This window comes from Leptonychotes weddellii, chromosome X, assembly GCF_054177405.1.
Source record: "Leptonychotes weddellii isolate Sample4059 chromosome X, ASM5417740v2, whole genome shotgun sequence".
NCBI lineage: Eukaryota > Metazoa > Chordata > Mammalia > Carnivora > Phocidae > Leptonychotes > Leptonychotes weddellii.
In genome coordinates this window covers 37,306,195-37,326,573 of record NC_138385.1, presented here as the reverse complement: position 1 = coordinate 37,326,573, position 20,379 = coordinate 37,306,195, and the positions used below count along the sequence as shown (strand labels likewise).

Genomic DNA, 20,379 nt, shown 5'->3' with positions numbered 1-20,379 from the left:
ACCAAGAGCACAGAGCACAAAAGAGCACTACGTGTCTAGCAGCTCTGAGTAGCCTGGTGGCTGTTATGTAGAGTTCTCAGGGTTAGAAGATCAAGGGTGAGGCAGGGACTATTTTTTTTCTTACTTGGCTCATTTCCCCTACAGCTCATTGCACAGTGCTGGGCACACACACTGCAGGAGCTCAATATAAATAAATACTCATTGAATTGGGACAGGGTGGTCGAGTACGCTGGGAACCAGGGCATCTGGATTCTTTCTCACGCACTCGCAGTGTGACCTTGGCCAAGTCCCTTTTCTCAGGGCTGCCGCTTGCTGCTTATTAATCAGCCGTGGGTGAAAAAACAGAGGTGCTTGGCCTGAAGCTCAGGGCCTTTCCAGCGCCAGGAAGCCCAGGTTCGACGCGTGGAGGGCGGGCGGGCGGAGGTTCAATTCCTCCTCCGCTCCAGCAGGGGGCACAGGGAGTGGCTTCCCAACGCCTTTCTCCTCCCGGCCGGCGCCGGCGGATTGCAGCAGTAGCGAGTGGCGAGCGCGGTGGGCGGGCCGGGCGGTGGCGGCGCTGGCGGCGGCGCTGCGCTGCGCTGCACTGACTGGGCTGGGCCGGGCAGCGGCCGCGACTCAGACGGCTGCCGAGGCCACTGAGGCGCTGACCGGGTGGCCAGTCCGCTGCTGTGCCCTCTAGCAGCCCCTTAGCGCGGCCGGCATTGCCCCGGCAGCATCCGGCCACAGCGCTCAGCCTGCTAGTGAGCTGCGGTGGGCACACCCCGGCTCGGCGGCGGCGGCGGCGGCGGACAGGTTAGAGTGGGGGAAGGGGCAGGCGCGGGAGCAGCCCAGGGCCAGAGAGGGAGTCCAAAGCCAGGCGGTCTCCAGCCATGTCCGACGAGACGTCGGCCACCACTTCGTACGAGAAGTTTCTAACCCCCGAGGAGCCCTTCCCGCTTCTGGGACCCCCTCGCGGGGTGGGCACCTGCCCGAGCGAGGAGCCAGGCTGCCTGGACATCAGCGATTTCGGCTGCCAGCTGTCCTCTTGTCATCGCACGGATCCACTCCACCGCTTCCACACCAACAGGTATGAACCGTCCCTGAGGGCAGGGGCGAACTGCCCACACCCCTGCCTCAAACGGGAGAACGCTGGGTCGCTCCCAAACCTGGCGCTCCGCCTCGGGTCTGCGCTTCTATTCGTCCCCTCCCCCACCTTCCTCCGACCAGTGCTCCTTCCCTGTCCCCCTCCCTATTTTCACCCCTGCCCTCCGATTTTCCTTTCGGCCGGCATTTTACTTGCTCCCTTTTCCCCATTCATCTTTTGGACCAGAGTGATGCCTGCCTTTCCCCTCCTACCTCATCTGTGCCCGGAGAATCTCAAATCTGCACCCTCAATTTTAAGATGCATCCCTGTTTCCATCCACCTGAAAAAGTTTAACCCCTTCCATTTTCCATACGTTCTAGAGTAGATTTCGGATGACTCAAAAACCAGTCTGTGGTTCTTTTGAAAGATGGCACTTTTAAAGCTAGAATCTTCCTTTTCCCGATTTTTAATCTGCCTCACAGCCCCATTTCCACTCCCACCCCAATTTTTTTTTCGTGAAGCTCTAGGAAACCAGACGGTCCTCCTCCCGCCCCCCTCCCCCCCCATGAACTCTTTGCTTTACCGCTTTAGGCCCTGCCAAAATGTATAAGCTTAGATCTGGAAGGTTCCTTCATGTAGCTTATCCCTTGGTTTGCTCCCCCAGTGGAGGGATGGAGCTAAGCTTAGGATGGGCTTGCTTATACAAATTTACTCAGAGGGTGCATTTCCTAACCGATTTTATTGGAAGCTAGAGTGTTCTGGAGAATTCTCTCATGCAAGCATTTGAGTGTTATGGGGGATGTGAAGATGTACACATAGCCCCAACCTATAATATAGGTGGATATTTGAGAGATATATACCAAGGCCTGGGAGGGTGTGTGGAGAACAAGCGAGGAGATGGGTTTAACTATGGAAAATATTGGCATTGAATTAAGGAGTTTGGTTCTGATTTCTGGTCCACAATATGAGCATGAACAAATCCTTCCACATTTTAATGTCTTTTGCATGCCCTCCCCCACCTCTTAAATCAGTCTACAGTTATACTGAGCTTCTGCCAGGTACAAGGAGTGTATAAAACATCATTCTTCCCTAAAAGAAAGTTAGAGTCTGGAAACGAGGTGTTATAGTTAAATAGAAGATCAGCATAACACATTTGAAAAGGAAGTGGTAGTAAATTTGTTACGACTTTTCCAAATCTTCATTGCAAAAATGAGGAAACTGAGGCCCAGAGAGGAAAGACTAAGTTCAAGGTCATAAAACTGAGTTAGGCAAAGCCAAGATTACTTTGGAGCCAGTGATGAAACTTGGAACAGAACTAATGGCTCAGATGTTATAAATGGTTGTTATAGTTTCTTAGACTGACTCGGAGAAGCTTACTTAACCCATGATGTGATTTTAACATGAGTGTAATGTATTTATGAAATCAAGTGTGCTTAGGATTGTTTGCATTGGAAAACAATATGAAAGACTACTTTTGCACATATTTGGTATTTAAGTTTTACAGCATTGGAGCAAGTCCTATAAACAGGAAAGTGAAATGATTTCAGAATTAACCTGCTCTGATGATGAGGGCAAGGGAGTGGGAAAAGAGACTAAGGGTAAGCACTGCCAAAATTGGTAGGGTGATGAAGAGTGAAGCAAGGAGAATACATTTCTTACAGCTTGTTCTGTTCCTTTTTCTTGTTTCAATTTTTCTCTTGTGTTTTTCTATTCCTTTTCTTAGAGACCGAGATAAGGCCAAGGTTGTTTTCCAGAATGGGGCAGTTAAGATAGAGGAGGTTCCTGTTCAGCCCCAGTTTTCCCAAGTGAAACATTTTGCCTGCTTTTTAAAAACCTCCATCTCCTACCCTACTTTTCCGAAGGCTTGGAATGGCACTAGGATGTCTAATGTATTTTGATTTGTACCCTTTTCAACAGAGATTAGGGCAAACAGAAGTAGCGATATTTACATCAAATGATGTTTCTGCCCTAGGCTACCTTGCTTTTTAAATTTTTTTTTTTAGATTTTATTTATTTATTTGAGAGAGACAGATAGTGAGAGAGAGCACAAGTGGGGAGGAGAGGAAGAAGCAGGCTCCCCGCAGAGCAAGGAGCCTGATGCGGGACTCGATCCCAGGACCCTGAGATCATGACCTGAGCCGAAGGTAGACATCCAACCAACTGAGCCACCCAGGTGCCCCTACCTTGCTTTTTAAATCTTTTCTCATTCTGGAATGTTCTTCCTTCCTGCCCCTCCTCAAGGTGGCATTTGAGAGGACCATATACTTCCAGTCAGTCCTTTTCAGGGAGAAGCAAACAGCTAAGTCATGTATGCAGGCAAAGTTTAGTTTACAGAATTCTTTTATTTTGGATTTGCACGTGTCACATCTTTTCTTCACATCACCAGTTCAAGCAGCAATTCAAAAATCAGATCTCCATACTTGAGTATTGATGTTCTGCTTTGGGTTTAGTCATTATAAAACATGTTTTATTGGAAATAAAAAGCTTGTCAGTTGGTAAATACTTGGTTTACCTTTATTTTGCGTCTTCCTTGTTACCTGATAAGAAAACTATGGAGATTATTTAATGCCATTGATAAGAGCCTTATGATGATGGCAGTTTTGTGCCTGCTCATTTACTGGACTCTGGGCTCTATTTGTAATCTTCCTTAACCAGGGGGCTCAGGGCACTATTAATTTCTGATCCCTAAGTTTGAATGTTTATAGTGTTCATATTAGAGTCACCTGTGACTGAGGTTGGCATGTCACTACTCTAGGTTCAGTGGAAAATTACATGAACACAACCACTTTCCTAAGAATTCACACGTTCCTAGGAGTATCTTTTAGGATTTTATGACCGAGTTGGGTTTGTCTGGAAGTTTGGTAGAATAAAATAAATTTCAATAAACTAAGAAACTTAATTATATTTTTAAAGATGTATTTATTTGAGAAAGAGTGCACATGTGCGAGAGGGGGCAGGGGCAGAATGAGAGAGAAGAGAGAGAATCTCAAGTGGACTCTGTGCTGAACCGGATGCGGGGCTTCATCTCAACCTGAGATCATGACCTGAGCCAAAACCAAGAGTTGGACACTTAACCGACTGAGCCACCCAGGCACCCCAATTATTTTTTAACTTAAATGTATATATGGAATATATGTGGTGTTTAAGACATTTTTCTTTGGTTTTGGCACAGGATGTTTCTGATGTAATTGTGGGTTTTCTTTTAGCATTTGTCCATGGCAGCCTCCACCATTATCAAAAAGGGAAGTCATTTACCAAATTGAAAAAATTATAATGATATTGGTAAGTTCTATAATTAAATTGTGAGATGAAGGAGGTTAATACGAACTACTCGATGTGTTATTATCTTCATCTTTTAGTAGTACATCAGTACTTTGACACTGAACAATTGTGAAAAGTATGTGAGAGGACAGTGTCTCACTTTTGTTCACCCTATTGGCAGGATAGGAAATGAACTATTGTATAAAGCAGTTACTCGGTTATGTGATTTTAGAACCCTATTTCAATCATTGTTAACTAGAAGAACCCCAAGACTACTATGTACCTTTTGTACTACCCACAGTTTTCCTATCTCAATATAGAATTAACACTTGCAGCAGAGCTGTGAGTTACAGGTGGGAGAACCATGGTCCGTGAAGTAACATTATAGAGGCAGGAAGAATTTGGTTTGGGGACTTGTTGAGACAAATTGAGAATGGGGATCAGGCTTGGGAGAGCTATCCAGCCTAATGTGGATTTGGGAGCATTCAGAATGGGAAGAACAGTAGAATAGTAACGTGTTAGGGGTAGAACTGTGGGTTACAAGGGTTGAGAGAAGAAACTTTTCAATAAATTTAGCAGGGAAAGGAAGGAGAAGAGATGTGGTAATAATTTGAAAAAAAAAAAAGGTGAAGGTTTCGTTGTTGTTGTTTGTTTGCCTTGTTTAGTTTTTCTTTTCCAAGAATAGATATTTTTAGCTCCTTAGAAGTAGCCCACAGGAAAGGGAGAAACTGAAAATATGAGAGAGTGTGGGATGACAGGAGATGGCTGGGATGAACTCAGAACACGAATGGAATATTTATTCTTAGAAATGACATGGAATGTTTTTTACTTCCAAGACTATAGAGAGGGTAAGAGGGATGGATAATGATACCAAGACAATTGAGATCACTAGGAGGAGAGTTGGGAATTTGAGTAGAGTGGGGGGATTGTGTCATCTTCTCTAACTTGGGACCTTGATGGCCTACTGTGCTCCAAAATTGTAGCAGAGGTGGAGGGGTGGCTATATGCGGGTTTTGGCAGATAAGCTTTGCAGATAAATGTTCTTGGCTTTACTTTTTTTAAATTAAAATTTGGGCAGCAAGCCTAGTTATTGCATTAAACTCCATTTCATTAGGATTCTTTTCAACATTTTTCTTTTAAGGTAGAAAGTCTCCTTTGTCAATAATTTTACGGTTATAGCTAGGATCTTAGCGTTAGGTAGCTTTCTCCTACTGGAATAAGATGTAAGGACTTTGTAGATTTGAATAGTTCAGTGCTGAGCACATTTACACAGTGGTCATTCATTACACATTTGAAACCAACGGAACAGTCTAAAAGAATCACACTTAAATTTTTATTACAAAAGCTCACTTTAGAAATTGGCATATACAAAACTGTAAAGATCACTCATGATCCCTTTCAGTAAAGATGACAACAGTCAGCATTTTGATGTTGTTACTTTTAATGTTCTTTTTATGTTCATATGTAATTTTTAAAAATCAGGATATATAATTTGGCCAGGTTTTTACACTTACATTGTGAGTGTTTTTCTTTTCAAAAAATAGTCTGAAAATATAATTTTTAGTTTTTTTATTTTTTAAGATTTTATTTATTTGAGAGAGAGATAGCAAGTGAGAGAGAGCACAAGCTGGGGCAGGGCGGGGGGCGGGGGGAGAAGCAGGCTCTTTTCCCTTTGTTGGCTATTACAAATGATATTGTTTGGACATACATTTTTTCCCAATTTCTATTTGGGGAAGTGATAGATTCCTGAAAAGGCAATTACTGAGTCCAAAGGAATGAACTTTTTTGAAGCTCTTGATATATATACAGTAGCAAATTGCTTTTCAGGAAGATTATGCTAATTTAACACTCTCACCAGCAATGAATAAAAGTACTACCTATTTTGTTTTTGTTCAGATTGCCTTAAAGTAATAATAATATTTGGAAATTAGAAGATAATAGAATTTTTTTAAATCTCTAGTAGTAAAAATATTATTTTTCTGTTTTGTAAATGATTGGTTCCAAGTATGAACCCAGTATTTTTTACCACTGTTAATTGAAAAAAAAAAGAAAAAAGAGCAAAAGCTTCTAAGAATACCCAGAATCCTGTTAAATCTGTTAGAAAGTCATGGACCTAGAAAACTGAGAAACATACTGATTTTGCCCTACATTAAGAGCACAAAACCAAGCAAATTCCTGGCTTGTCCGTGATCTAACCATTAGGTTATTAAATCTAGCATAGTTTTTTGAAAAGGAAAGTCATTATTATTCACGGAGGGAAATACATTTCTACTGAATTTTTGCAAGCTCAGAAAAAAGTTCTCATTAAAAAAAATTACCTAACAGCTTTTCCTACCACATAACACAGTACTTGGCCCATAGAAGATACTGTTTGTTGAGTGGGTGAATGAATAAAGATTGAAAAAGCTCACATGCAATTTAAAGACACAAAAGAAAAAACAGTTTGCCCAGAATATGGCATAGATAATGGTTTACTAAGTCTAGGAGAGTGATTGCGATTTTTTAGCTTTTATATTGTCTTATTGTACATCCAGAACAATTTGGTTAATTCTACTAGGTTTGTTGATTTTTTAAAAAATGAGGATACTGCCTACCTAGTAAGCATGTGATGAAACTAGGTAATATTACAAGGTATTCTAAGATGTTAGATGAATTTTAGATTTTTGCCTATTTATAAAAGCTTGTTGACATCTGTATTGATGGTTACTGAACCATAATAGTTTAGAGAGTGTGTGTCTGTGTGTGTTTTGATCCTTTAAAATATTCTACGTTTAGGGCACCTGGGTGGCTCAGTCGGTTAAGCGACTGCCTTCGGCTCAGGTCATGATCCTGGAGTCCCGGGATCGAGTCCCGCATCGGGCTCCCTGCTCGGCAGGGAGTCTGCTTCACCCTCTGACCCTCCTCCCTCTCATGCTCTCTGTCTCTCATTCTCTCTCTCTCAAATAAATAAATAAAATCTTTAAAAAATAAAATAAAATAAAATATTCTACGTTTAGCTAAAGGAAAAAGTGCCATAAAATTGTCAGATTGCCCAAATTTTGTATATCAAGAACTTTGAAATTAAGATTAATAATACAAAATAAGGGGGGAGTTAAAAAATGAAAAACATGGTTCAAGAAAAAAATGGGTTTAATGAATGATGAGAAACAACCTAATAATAGGTAAGTAACAGGCTTTTCTTCAGGAAGTCATTATTTCAGTATCTTATTAGTATCGGATATACTAAATCATTATCTTAAGGATTAATTCCCTAGGCTACTGCCTAAGCAATGAAGATTATCTTGTTAACAGTATGAAGCTAGTGGAAATTTACAAAAGAAAATAGATTTGTAGATTTCAAGAAAAAAGTAACCCTGCAACAAATACCACAGGCAAAATGTTAATATTCTTAATGCATCAAGAACTCATAGAATCAGTAAGGAAAACATTAACACATAGAAAAACACTAGAGCAAAATAGCTAATTAATATTTTAAAATTTGATCTTGGCAGTATTTGAAGAAATAAAAATTGATATAAAAAAATTTTTTTTTCGGGACGCCTGGGTGGCTCAATTAAGCGTCTGCCTTCAGCTCAGGTCATGATCCAAGGTCCTGGGATCAAGTTCCGCGTCGGGCTCCTTGCTCAGTGGGGAGCCTGCTTCTTCCTCTGCCTGCCACTCCCCCTGCTTGTGCTCTTTCTCTCTCTCTCTCTGACAAATAAATAAAATCTTTTTAAAAAATGGTTTTTTTCCCCATCAGATAGGTCAAACTTTAAAAATGAAAATTCCAGGGGCGCCTGGGTGGCTCAGTCGTTAAGCGTCTGCCTTCGGCTCAGGTCATGGTCCCGGGATCCTGGGATCGAGCCCCTCATCAGGCTCCCTGCTCAGCGGGAAGCCTGCTTCTCCCTCTCCCACTCCCCCTGCTTGTGTTCCCTCTCTCACTGTCTCTCTCTCTCTGTCAAATAAATAAAACCTTAAAAAAAAAAAAAGAAAGAAAATTCTAGTGCTGTTAAGGTTGTGGTGAAATGAGCATGTTTTATATACTGCTTTGGGGAGTGTAAATTGGTGCAGCCTTTCAGAAAGTCATTTGACTAAGTATGATATGACCTTGAGAAGTGTTCATATTCTTTGACTTAGTACTTTCCTTTCAAGTAATCTATCTTGAAAGATTATGTGTTTTGTTTTGTTTTTTTAGTCTTTTATTAAATTAATTATAAATTAAAAAGTCTCATGATCTATTTGACCTTCTTCCTTCAATAATACTTAGGCTGTTTCCATTTTTTTTGGTATTACAAATAATACTGAGACGAACCTTTCTAATTCTAATTATTTATCAAAATACATGAACCCTGCGATCATGACCTGAACCGAAGGCAGATGCTTAACTGACTGAGCCACCCAGGCAGCCCTAGATACAATTTTCTTTTAAAATATTTTATTATAAAAAATTTCAGACAAATACAAGAGTAAAGGGAATAGTGTAATGAGCGTCATATATCCATCACCCAGCTTCAACAATTATTCACATATGGCAATGTGTTTTATAGCATTACTTGTTCCTCAAACCCTTATTATTTTGTGAAAAATCCCAAATATATTTCATTTATAAATGTTTTAGTATACATCTTTAAAAGATAAGGGCTCTTTTGAAAATAATCACAATATCATTGTCATACCTAAAAATATATTTACATTCTTCATAAGTGTCTTGAATGTATCTCCTATGAATATCTTAAAATTGTGTGGCTTCTGGAGTTCCTGTTGTGATTTCTTTTGTGTTGTGTTTTTAAGGTGGAACTTAACTTCTTGTGGAACAAGTGTTGCCAGCTCAGAATGCAGTGAGGAGCTATTTTCATCAGTTTCTGTTGGCGATCAAGATGATTGCTATTCACTGTTAGATGACCAAGACTTCACTTCTTTTGATTTATTCCCTGAGGGGAGTGTCTGCAGTGATGTCTCTTCTTCTATTAGCACATACTGGGATTGGTCAGATAGTGAGTTTGAATGGCAGGTAGGTTTGGTTTTTTTTTTTTTCCCCCTTATATTACCATCATTACTCCATAAATAGAATAATGAATTTCTGTTTTGATATTTTCATCTCTGACAACATTAAGAATTAGATGGAATATGTATCCTTTATTTTTGCTGATGTACCATTTAGGCTTCTGATGCTACAGATACCTTTTTGTGGATTTTCATGTAATTTAATACTTGTATAATGTTCTCATTATTATATATTATCAGTACTTTTCTATGCATGAATCCAAGCAAATGTATTCTTCCTACATTATAGTAAATAGCCTTTGTGTCCTTACAGGCACAATATCCTTGCATCGGTTATGTTCTATATATCTAAGATCACAAACCATTGTTATCATAAAAACATAATTTTTGGTTCTGTTGTCAGAAATATAACAATTTCTCATTTTGTAATCTCTTCATATGTAGAGATGTTTTTTTGCCCTACAGTGTTTGTGTGTGTGTGTGTGTGTGTGTGTAGCATATATACCATGTAAAATGGCTTTGTGGCAAATTGTTTGGGAATTCTGCCATATAATGAGTGCAGTCTATCAGAAAATGTAAATCATGTTATTGCAACCCATTTTCTGATTGTAAAAGACAGTAGCATTTGAGGAAGCTTTCCTTGCATAAAGCAAATGTTATATTCAACAGATACTTGAGTGCCTGCTATGTTTGAAAGCCATCCAAATCTTTGAATTTATATTCCAAAAGAGGAATCAAATATTATTTTATTTCAAACATTTTCTTATTAAAATATGAAAACAGACTGGCATGAAGTTAAAGATAATTCTCCAAATCCCACTCTGCTGTGGTTACCATTGTAAGAGCTTGTGTAGATACAAGTATGTTTGCACAGTGTTAAAAACACACAAATGGGATCATACTTCAGCCACTGTTTGGCCCTTTGCTTTTTTTCAACTAATATCTCATTCTTTTCTATAGCTGTGTCATAATTTATTTAATCTGTTCCCTAATAATGGATATTTAGATTGGTTTCAGTTTTTTTTTGTTATAAAAATGCGACACTTAGGAGTTTTTAAAGAGGAAAAAATAATCTAAAACCCCTCTTTTTATATTATTTCAGATGTTTCTATTTTATGTACAGTTGTAAATATGATTTGCATAAAAATTATAAAATATTTTCAGCTTTTAAAAAATTGAGATAAAATTTGCCATTTTAATAATTTTAAAGTGTATAATTCAGTGATTTTTTATTCACAGTGTTGTACAGCCATCACGACTGTCTAACTCAGGAACATTTCCATCACTTTAAAAAGAAATCCATACCTGTTAGCAGATAATCCCAATTCCCCCCTGCCCCCATCACCTGGCATCCACTAATCTACTTTCTCTATGGATGTGCCTTCCTGGACATTTCATAAAAATGTACTCATATAATATGTGGCCTTTGTGTCTGGTTGCTTTTACTTGGCATGTTTTCAAGATTCATCCATGTTGTAGTGTGTGACAGTACTTCATTTCTGTCTTAGCTCAAACTGCTATAACAAATATCATAGACTGGGTGGCTTAAACAACAAACATTTATTTCTCACAATTCTGGAGGCTGAAAGTCTAAGGTCAGAATGCCATCGTGGTCGGGTTCTGGTGAGGATCCTCTTCCTGGTTTGCATATGGCTGCCTTTTGCTTTATCTTCACATGGAGAAGGGAGAGAGAGCTGTGGTCTCTTCATCCCCTTATAATTATGGTTACCAATCCCATTATGGGGGCTCTACCCTCATGTAAATGTAATTATCACCCAAAGCCCTACCCCCAGATCCTCCTAATTGGGGATTAGGGCTTCAAGATAGGGATTTGGTGGTGGTGGTGAAGGGAGGGTGCACACATTCAGCCCACACCAATTCCTTTTCATTCCTGAATAGATATGGACACATCACATTTTGTTTATCCATTCATCTGCTGATGGGTGGTTTCCAGTTTGGGGCTTTTATGAATATACTGCTGTGAACATTCAGATATAAGTTTTTATATGGATGTATCTTTTTTATTATTGAAGTATAGTTGACATATTATGGATGTATATTTGTAATTCCCTTGCGCACACACTTAGGAGTGGAATTGCTGGGTCATGTGATAACTTTATGTTTAACTTTTTGAGGAACTGCCAAAATGTTTTCCTAAGTGGCTGTACCATTTTACATTTCCACCAGCAATATATGAAATTTCTAATTTCTCCATATCCTTGCCAAACCTTGGTATTGTCTGTCTTTTTGATTATAACCATCCTACTTTGTATAAAGGGGTATTTCATTTTGGTTTTAATTTGCATTTCCCTAATGACTAATGATGTTGAGCATCTTTTCATATGCTTACTTTTCATTGATTGGTATTCTTTTTTGGAAGAAGGTCTGTTCAAATCCTTTGCCCATTTTTAAATTGTATTGTCTTTTATTGTTGCATTGTAAGAGTTTTTTATATGTTATGGCTACTAGATCCTTATACATGACTTACAAAAGATCTTTCCCTTCCTGTGGGTTGTCTTTTTACTTGATACTGTCCTTTGACACACAAAAGGTTTTAATTTTAGTAAAGTTCAATTTATTTTTTTCTTTGAATACTGTGCTTATTATGTCATATTTTAAAATACCATTGCTTAATCCAAGGTCGTGCAGATTTTCACCTGTTTCCTTCTTAAAGAGTTTTACAGTTTAAGTTTTTACATCTAGTCTTTGATCCATTTTGAGTTCCTTTTTGTATATGGGATACAAATACAAATGTATAAGGGGTACAAATTCATTCTTTTGCATGTAGATATTCAGTTGTCCCAACACCGTTTGTTGAAAAGACTATATTCTTTGCTTATTGAATGGTCTTGGTACCCTTGTGGAAATGAATTGGTCATAGATGTGTAGGTTTAGTTCTGGGCTGTCAGTTCTATCCCATTAACATATATGTCTATCCTTATGCCAGTACCACACTGTTTTAATTGCTCTAGCTTTGTAGTAAAGTTTGAAGTCAGGAAGCATGAGGTTCTTTGTTCTTCTTTATTAAGATTGTTTTGGCTATTGGGGATCCCTTCTGCAATTCCACATGAATTTTAGGATCAGGTTGTCCATTTCTGCAAAAAGGGCGGTTGGAATTTTGGTAGGGATTGCATTGAATCTGTTATTTTTGTGTCCAAGCCTTGTACTTCCTTGCTTCAATTTATTCCTACATATTTTATTCCTTTGATGCTGGTGAAAATGTAATTGTTTTCTTAATTTCATTTTTGCATTGTTCGTTGTTAGGGTATAGAAATAAAACTGATTTTTGTATATTGATTTTGTATTCTACCACTTTGCTGAACTCATTTGTTGGCTTAAGTGATTATTTTTTTCTGTGTGGATTCTTTAGAGTTTCTATGTTTAAAATCTTGTCATCTGTGAATAGAGATAGGTTTTCTTCTTCCTTTCTAGTCTGGGTAGCTCTTTTTTTCCTTGCTTAATTGCCCTAGCTAGATCGCCAGTGCAGTGTTGAATAGAAGTTGCAAAAATGGGCATCCTTGTCTTTTCTGATCTTAAGAGAGAAGCTTTCAGTCTTTCACCATTGAGCATAATGGTAGCTGTAGGTTTTTCATAAATGCCCTTTATCATATTAAGGAATTTCCCTTCTCTTCCTAGTTTGTTCAGTGTTTTTATCTGAAAGAACTATTTAGATTTTGTCAAAATGCTTTTTCTGCCTTTATTGAGATGATCATGCAATTTTTTCCCTTCATTCTATTAGTATGATGTACTACATTGATTTTTGTATGTTGTGATCCACCCTTGCATTCCTGGAATAAATCTAAATTGGTCATGGTACATATTCGTTTTAATATGCTGCTGGATTTCATTTTGCTGAGAATTTTTGCATCTGCATTCATAAGGGATATTGGTCTGTAGTTTTCTTGTGATATCTTTGTATTGCTTTGGCCTCATAGAATGGGTTAGGAAGTATTCCCTTCTCTTCTGGATAACATACTGTAATACAGTTTCCCATTTAACATATAAACTTTTTCATGATCTTCATAATGACTCTTTTAATGACTATATAATATTCCTGGTACTATAATATTTCTGGTGCCAGAACTTGTGAGACCATTCCTTTTACATCTGTTTCAAAATTTTTTCTACTATTGGTAACACAGCAGTAAACATCTTTGTGTGAGTACCTTTTTATTCTGTGCTTCATTTTTTAAGTGCACACTTTGTATTTAAAATCAGACTACTATAAGGATTCTTAATAAAGTATAATCGGATGGAGTTCTGATAATTCTGAGAATTATTTTTTCTGATTATTTGATTTAGAGTTTTTATCCATAATGTTGCAAAGTGGCAGGTGTTTTTGAATTTTAATTGCTGACTTCACTCATTTCATGAGTAGAGTGGAAAACTATCCCCAACTACTCACTAAAAATGTACATGGCTGACTAGAACATTGGAACAAAAAGGAGGCCTGCCTTAGCAGTGTGTTTCCCTACTTCTGAAAGTGGAGTGTGGGTAATCTGTTACCATGGATGTTTGCTATTTAAATATTCTGAAAGGTTTAAAATGCTCTCTTGTCTTTGTGGGACCTTGTAATGATGAGCAGTAAATTATCCAAGAAGATAATTATAAATTATGTGTTGGGATTAATATAGATTAAAATCGTTAACTATAACTTAAAAATTCCTGTTACCTCTGTTGTGATTAAAAACTACATTTGTTTAAATCTTTTTAACAGATGTTTCAGTTACTACATCAGTTGTTACAGAAATGAGCTTACTCATAAAATTTTGCTGCATACTGCAGAAAATATGGCAGAGGTTTGATTTAATTCTCCCTACTTGTCACAGTTACTGATTATAATATAAATATACTAAATATTGTCCATGAAAAATACAGAATAAGAATTATTAAGCATTTTTAGCTTGAGATATAAAATGGAAAATTGCTTGTCTAATAAATATAAAGGAGCTCATACAGTTAATTCTGATGTACATCTGCAGCTCTAATCCCATATCTCCAATTGACTACTTGACATTTCCACTTGGATGACCTTATTATTTAATGTACCTATTATCTGATGCCAAGTCCTTGATCAGTAGTGTAACTTCCAATTACAGTGTTTCCATGGGAAAAAAATAGACTCCGCTTTGTGACATGTCTTACAGTGTAGTGAAAAATGACTATTGTCATTTTGAAGGACATTTGCACTTGCTTCTTTCATTATCACTACAAACTTTCCATATTCCAAATTGCCTTCTTCTCTCATTCCAAACTACCTGCAAGGCAAGACAGCCCAGCATAGTTGAAAGCACCAGACTTGTGTCCCACTTTGGATACTGGCACTAGCCATATGACCCTCCCTAGACATTATTTTTCCTTATTTGTAAAATGAGGGTGTTGGACTAGAAGATCTATAATATTGCCTCAGGTCTCTTGCTATAAAAAATTGAGGTCTTTTAAGTGCATTACCCTGGATGGGTTGTATGACTGTGAAATGTGGCTAATTTTCTTCTGGTTTCAACAAATGGTCATCTATCATCCATTCAGTTGTCAAACATCTGGCTGTCTCAGTCAGAAAAACATGTGACTCTTGATCCCAGAGTTGTGAGTTTGAGCACCATGTTGTGTGTAGAGATGACTTAAAAATAAAATCTTAAAAACAGCCTTGTGAATTGTTTTTCATTTGAAATTCTCCCTGTTTATTCCCATTTTTCTTTGCATTTTTATCTTAGTCCAGGTCTAGATCAAATAAGAACTTCCTGTCTGATTGTAGTCCTTCCTCACTCTGTTTTGTCCCTGTACTGCTTTTTAACTCATCTTCCCTCAAGACTAGTTTCATCAAGTTACTTCTACTTAAAAAATGTTACTGGCCTACTTCTGCATATCATATAACAGCTTGTTCATCCATTGAGCTTTCAATTCCATAGCACTGATTTTCTGTTGTTTTTTTTTAAGATTTTATTTATTTGAGAGTGAGAGAGAGCATGAGAGTGGGGTGAGGGGCAGAGGGAAAAGCAGACTCCCCACTGAGCAGGGAGCCCAGACGCAGGGCTGATCCCAGGACCCTGGGATCATGACCTGAGCCGAAGGCAGACGCTTAACCAGCTGAGCCACCCAGATGCCCCTCATTTCCTTTTTAATTATATTAGTCTCCTTATCCTCATCCTATTTTTTTTTTTAATCTGTGGTTTTACCAAGTTGTTCTTCTTACTTGAATGCCTTCTCCTTTTCCCCATTCTGTGATTCTGAGAGTACCTTGTGAAACTTCACCCACTTTAGCAACATGTGGCATTCTCTGATGGCTTATACTACCTTTTATAAGGGTACAAAACCATGGAAAGAGATGGAAAAAGGAAGACACATTTGTTTATTGAGGGTTGCCTTGTGCCAGGCCTATCACCTCATGTAAATTTCTCAACAATCCTTTGAGATGGGTGGCATTAACCATAACTCTGGGGCTCAAAGAAGCAAACTAACCTCCACAAGATCACATGGCTAGCGAGCAGCAGAACTGGGATTTGAACTCTGGCATCTTTTTACTTCTCCCTGAAAAAAAAAATAGCTGAAGAACCACTAGTTGCCTTCTTTATCCCACCCTCCACCCCCCACCCCCAGCAAACACATAAATAGAACCAAAGGCACAAATTTAAGTGCTTAACATATAGTCTGTTACCTAGCAGATGTTCACTAAAGATTTAGATGGAAATTGTTCTTAAATTTTGAGAGTATACATATTTTGATAGTTCCTTTACCTAATACATCAAAGGAGCTTGAAGTAGGGGAGGCCTTTCATCCGATAAGGACTGTTTCATTTTGTTTTAGGAACCCCAGGGAGATCTTTAATGTAGTAGTGTTGTGATTTGAAGTCTTTCAAAGGGAAAATAGCAAAACATTTTCTTTTTTGACATTAAAGACTGAAAAAATGGCCTTCATCTATGCATTCAGGATTCATTCTTTCATGACACTGACTAGGTAACATCAAAGCTAAGGGTGAATGAACAATTCAAGCAGTGTTAGTTAATGAGATTTTAATGGAAGTCATACAAATTGTTGGTAGTCATTTATGTACTTGGACTCATCAGTGACTGTTAAAATGAAAATGTGGTTTTTAACAGTAGTAGCTAACTTAGACAATTTCATTCTAAGCATCATGGTCACCTTGCATGGTGATCAACCCCATTTTTGTATCTTCGTTTATCTCTTCTGTGCAGCTGACTCCCCATTGCCTGTCCCCTTGTAGCTCTCCTAAGCTTTAATCCTGCAGCTTTAACTCACTGCTAGATATTTCTATTGATGACCTGTCATTTCAAACCTAGCATTTGTCATTTGCTATTTTGTATAATTGTATGTTTGTGTTATAATATTATCTTCCCCAGTAGAGTATAAAGTTTTTGTATAAGGACCATGACTTAAAATCCTTTGAATCCCCTGTACCTATTAGAGTGCTCCAGGTATAGTAGGAGGCCAGATGTGTGTGATTGCAATAATCTTCGTGGCAAAAGTAGCTTTTCTCTTTTGGTAACCTCAAAAGCCTAGTAATCTTCCAGAGTTCAGATGCAATTGCAAAGGACAACAGCAACAAAAAGGTGATATTTTGTACCTTGTAAAAATGAAAGCATTATCTTTGAAAATTACGTACTCCTTGTAGAAGAAATCATCTTTCTGGTGAATGACTTAAATTTATTTATTTGTTTATTTTTAAAAGTTTTATTTATTTAAGTATCTCTCTATACCCAATGTGGGACTCAAACTCATGACCCCAAGATCAAATGTTGCATGTTCTTCCAACTGAGCCAGCCAGGTGTCCCTAAACACATTTATTTAAAATTAAAACCATTCTGACTTTTGGAGGTGATCTATTTATTACCCTGATTGTGGTGATGGTTTCATGGGCATATGCTTATGTCCAAAGTCCTCAAATTATATGTATTAGATATGTACTATTCTTTGTATCACTTATGACTCAAGATAGCTGTTAAAAAATGAAATCCATTCTATTTTTATTAGGCAGTATAAAATTATAGCACATTTTTTTTTGGTGTGCATCTCACTTTAAAATGATTTTCTGTGTATTAGGCTTGCTTGCTTTTCTCCTTTGTCTACACATTGTCTCAGCATTTTTCTAATTTTTCTTTTATAATGCTTCTGTTTTTAAAGTGTTTTGCTCTATATTAACAGCATATTTTAAATTATTTTAATTGCCTTGTGGTTAATACTGACTTGAGCACAAGGACCATGGCTTATTTGTCTCATATTGACGGTATATCCAGCATAGTGTTAGGCAAACAGCCAGGTAATGGCAGATCAGTCCTGTCTCCTGAGATAGAGACCAGTGTTCCTTATTCATCATGCTGTGTGAGCCCTAGCCTACATTCACACTGTGAATTAAAAACCCTAATGATGATTGACTCTTAAGTTAGCATTTTATTAACAAGTCTTGATTATGATTTTCAGCTTTTGGAAAGTATCTCATTGAGTAAGTGACTGTATACAAAGAATATGTTGATGTTGCTGCTTTGTCTAAAATAGGAGTGATTCAGAATTAATGTCTTCTCATTCTGTATTTGTCATTAAAAAGTAATTTTTAATCAGTATGAAATATGTTGTATTTAAAATGTATTTTTGAAAAATTTTGCTTTTCCTACCCCCTTCTTATTTTTATAAAGTTACCAGGCAGTGACATTGCCAGTGGGAGTGATGTACTTTCTGATGTCATACCCAGTATTCCCAGTTCACCTTGCCTGCTTCCTAAAAAGAAAAATAAGCACCGGAATTTAGATGAACTTCCTTGGAGTGCAATGACAAACGATGAGCAGGTAGGGATCTTGACGTTCTTAATTGAAAGCATATACGTAGAGACTATGTGAAACTCAGTGTATTGCCTGTTTAAAGCTACTGGGTAAATATGGATTGCTTAGTAAAATCTGAGTGGGAGCTTTAACTGTTTTGCAGGATCACCTATCATGTTAAGTGCTTTTGATATTTGAAACACATTATAAATGACACACTAAAATATCAGAGGTTTTGGCATTGATCTTGTTTATTATAATTTTTCATCGCATAGGTGGAATATATTGAGTATCTGAGTCGTAAAGTCAGTACGGAGATGGGTCTTCGGGAGCAACTTGATATTATAAAAATAATTGATCCTTCTGCTCAAATTTCCCCTACAGACAGTGAGTTTATTATTGAACTTAACTGTCTCACAGATGAAAAACTGAAGCAGGTATGTAAAGAAAATACAGATTGTACAGCTATGAAGAAAACCATTATTTTATAGTATGTAGACTTGAATAATCATATTTTAAAATACACAAATAATTAAGGTCCAAATCACTGCTCTGAAATGTAATATTAGAAAAAATGATGGCAGTATTTGAGAGCAAATGGTTGTAAGGTTTTAGGTACATCTCACCTGGCAGTGCCTTTCTGGGATCATGTGGATCTAGAACCTCCTGTTTAGTTGTGTAGGCTTTGCAACTTAATTTTACCACTTAAGGGGTGGTTATGCTGTTTGTTTATTCTAACTCACCTTAAAAAAGAGTAATTGACAGAATCAAAATACTGATTATTGAGGGCTATCTATATTTGAGTGAACATCTGAATTGGGGGATTTGAGTAGTCTTATGGAGTAATTGAGCCTGGCTAGGGTAAAATGTAATTTTCCTTCTGCTATTCTGAAATACACATTTCTGGTATCTTCTAAATAGTCTGTACTGCTCTATTTTTTTTTTTTTTTCGGTACATAGTTGAATGAATACTTATGTTCTCTTTTCATTTTTTAAGGGTTTTTTTTTTGCCTTTATCATCACTTAAAATTTTTTTTATTTCACTATTTCTCTCAACAGACATACTATAATTTTCTACATTCCAGCTCATTTTTCATTAGTATTGAAACTGTGCCTTGCATTTGAAGACAGGTACCATGGGCCCCTAGCTAAGATTTAGAAAACACCCTAATCTTAGATATAATCAGCAACTCACTTAAATCATATTAAGACCTTTAAAAAATGCCTAATCTGATTTATTTTATTGTTAATTTCTGAGTGTTATTTTCTTTTTTTTTAAGACTATTTATTTGAGAGAGAGAGTAAGCCATGGGAGGGGCAGAGGGAGAAGGAGAAAGAGAAACCAGCAGACCACCTGCTCAGTGCAGAGCCCAACTCGGGGCTCGATATCATGACCCTGAGATCACGACCTGAGCTGAAACCAAGAGTTGGACACTTAACGGACTATGCCACCCAGGCTCCCCTAAGTGTTATTTTCTTAAAATCCTAAATTCTGGAGGCTTGTAGCCTTCCATTTGCTGATTATATTTTATATGTTTTTTTTAATTTTTTTTTAAGATTTTATTTATTTATTTGACAGAGAGAGAGAGAGACAGTGAGAGAGGGAACACAAGCAGGGGGAGTGGGAAGGGGAGAAGCAGGCCTCCTGTGGAGCAGGGAGCCTGATGTGGGACTCGATCCCAGTACCCTGGGATCATGACCTGGGCTGAAGGCAGATGCTTAATGACTGAGCCACCCAGGCATCCCTGTTCATCTGTTTTCTGTCTTAAATTCCACATAAGAGTGAAATCATATAGTATTTGTCTTTCACTGACTCTTTTGCTTAGCATGATACACTCTAGCTCCATCCACATGGTGGCGAATGGCAAGATTTCATTCTTTTTGATGGCTGAGTAATATTCTCTTATATATATACATACCCCATCTTCTTTATCCATTCATCAGTTGATGGACATTTGGGCTCTTTCCGTAATTTGGCTGTTGTTGATAATGCTGGTATAAACATGGGGGGGAGCATGTATCTCTTCGAATTAGTATTTTTGTATTCTCACAATACCTAGTGGTGCAATTGCTGGATCATGGGGTAGCTCTATTTTTAGCCTTTTGCAGAGCCTCCATACTGTTCTCCAGAGTGGCTGCATCAGTTTGCATTCCCACCAACAGTGCAGGAGGGTTCCCCTTTCTCCGTATCCTCACCAACACTTGGTGTTTCTTGTGTTGTTGATTTTAGCCATTCTGACAGGTGTGAGGTGGTATCTCATTGTAGTTTTTTTTTTTTTAAGATTTTTATTTGAGGGAGAG

At 37.8% G+C, this 20,379-nt stretch overlaps 1 protein-coding gene across 1 annotated transcript in view; it reads left to right on the top strand.

Annotated features, from left to right (window-relative positions):
• Positions 1–539: 539 nt before the first annotated feature.
• FAM199X (family with sequence similarity 199, X-linked) overlaps positions 540–20,379 on the top strand; it is a 27,967-nt gene continuing 8,127 nt past the window's right edge. Inside the window, exons 1-4 of the mRNA XM_081808482.1 lie at positions 540–1,066; positions 9,095–9,314; positions 17,956–18,105; positions 18,354–18,515. Of these exons, the coding sequence (XP_081664608.1) occupies positions 870–1,066; positions 9,095–9,314; positions 17,956–18,105; positions 18,354–18,515 (729 nt within the window). The 5' untranslated portion in view covers positions 540–869. The remainder of the gene's footprint in view (positions 1,067–9,094; positions 9,315–17,955; positions 18,106–18,353; positions 18,516–20,379) is intronic.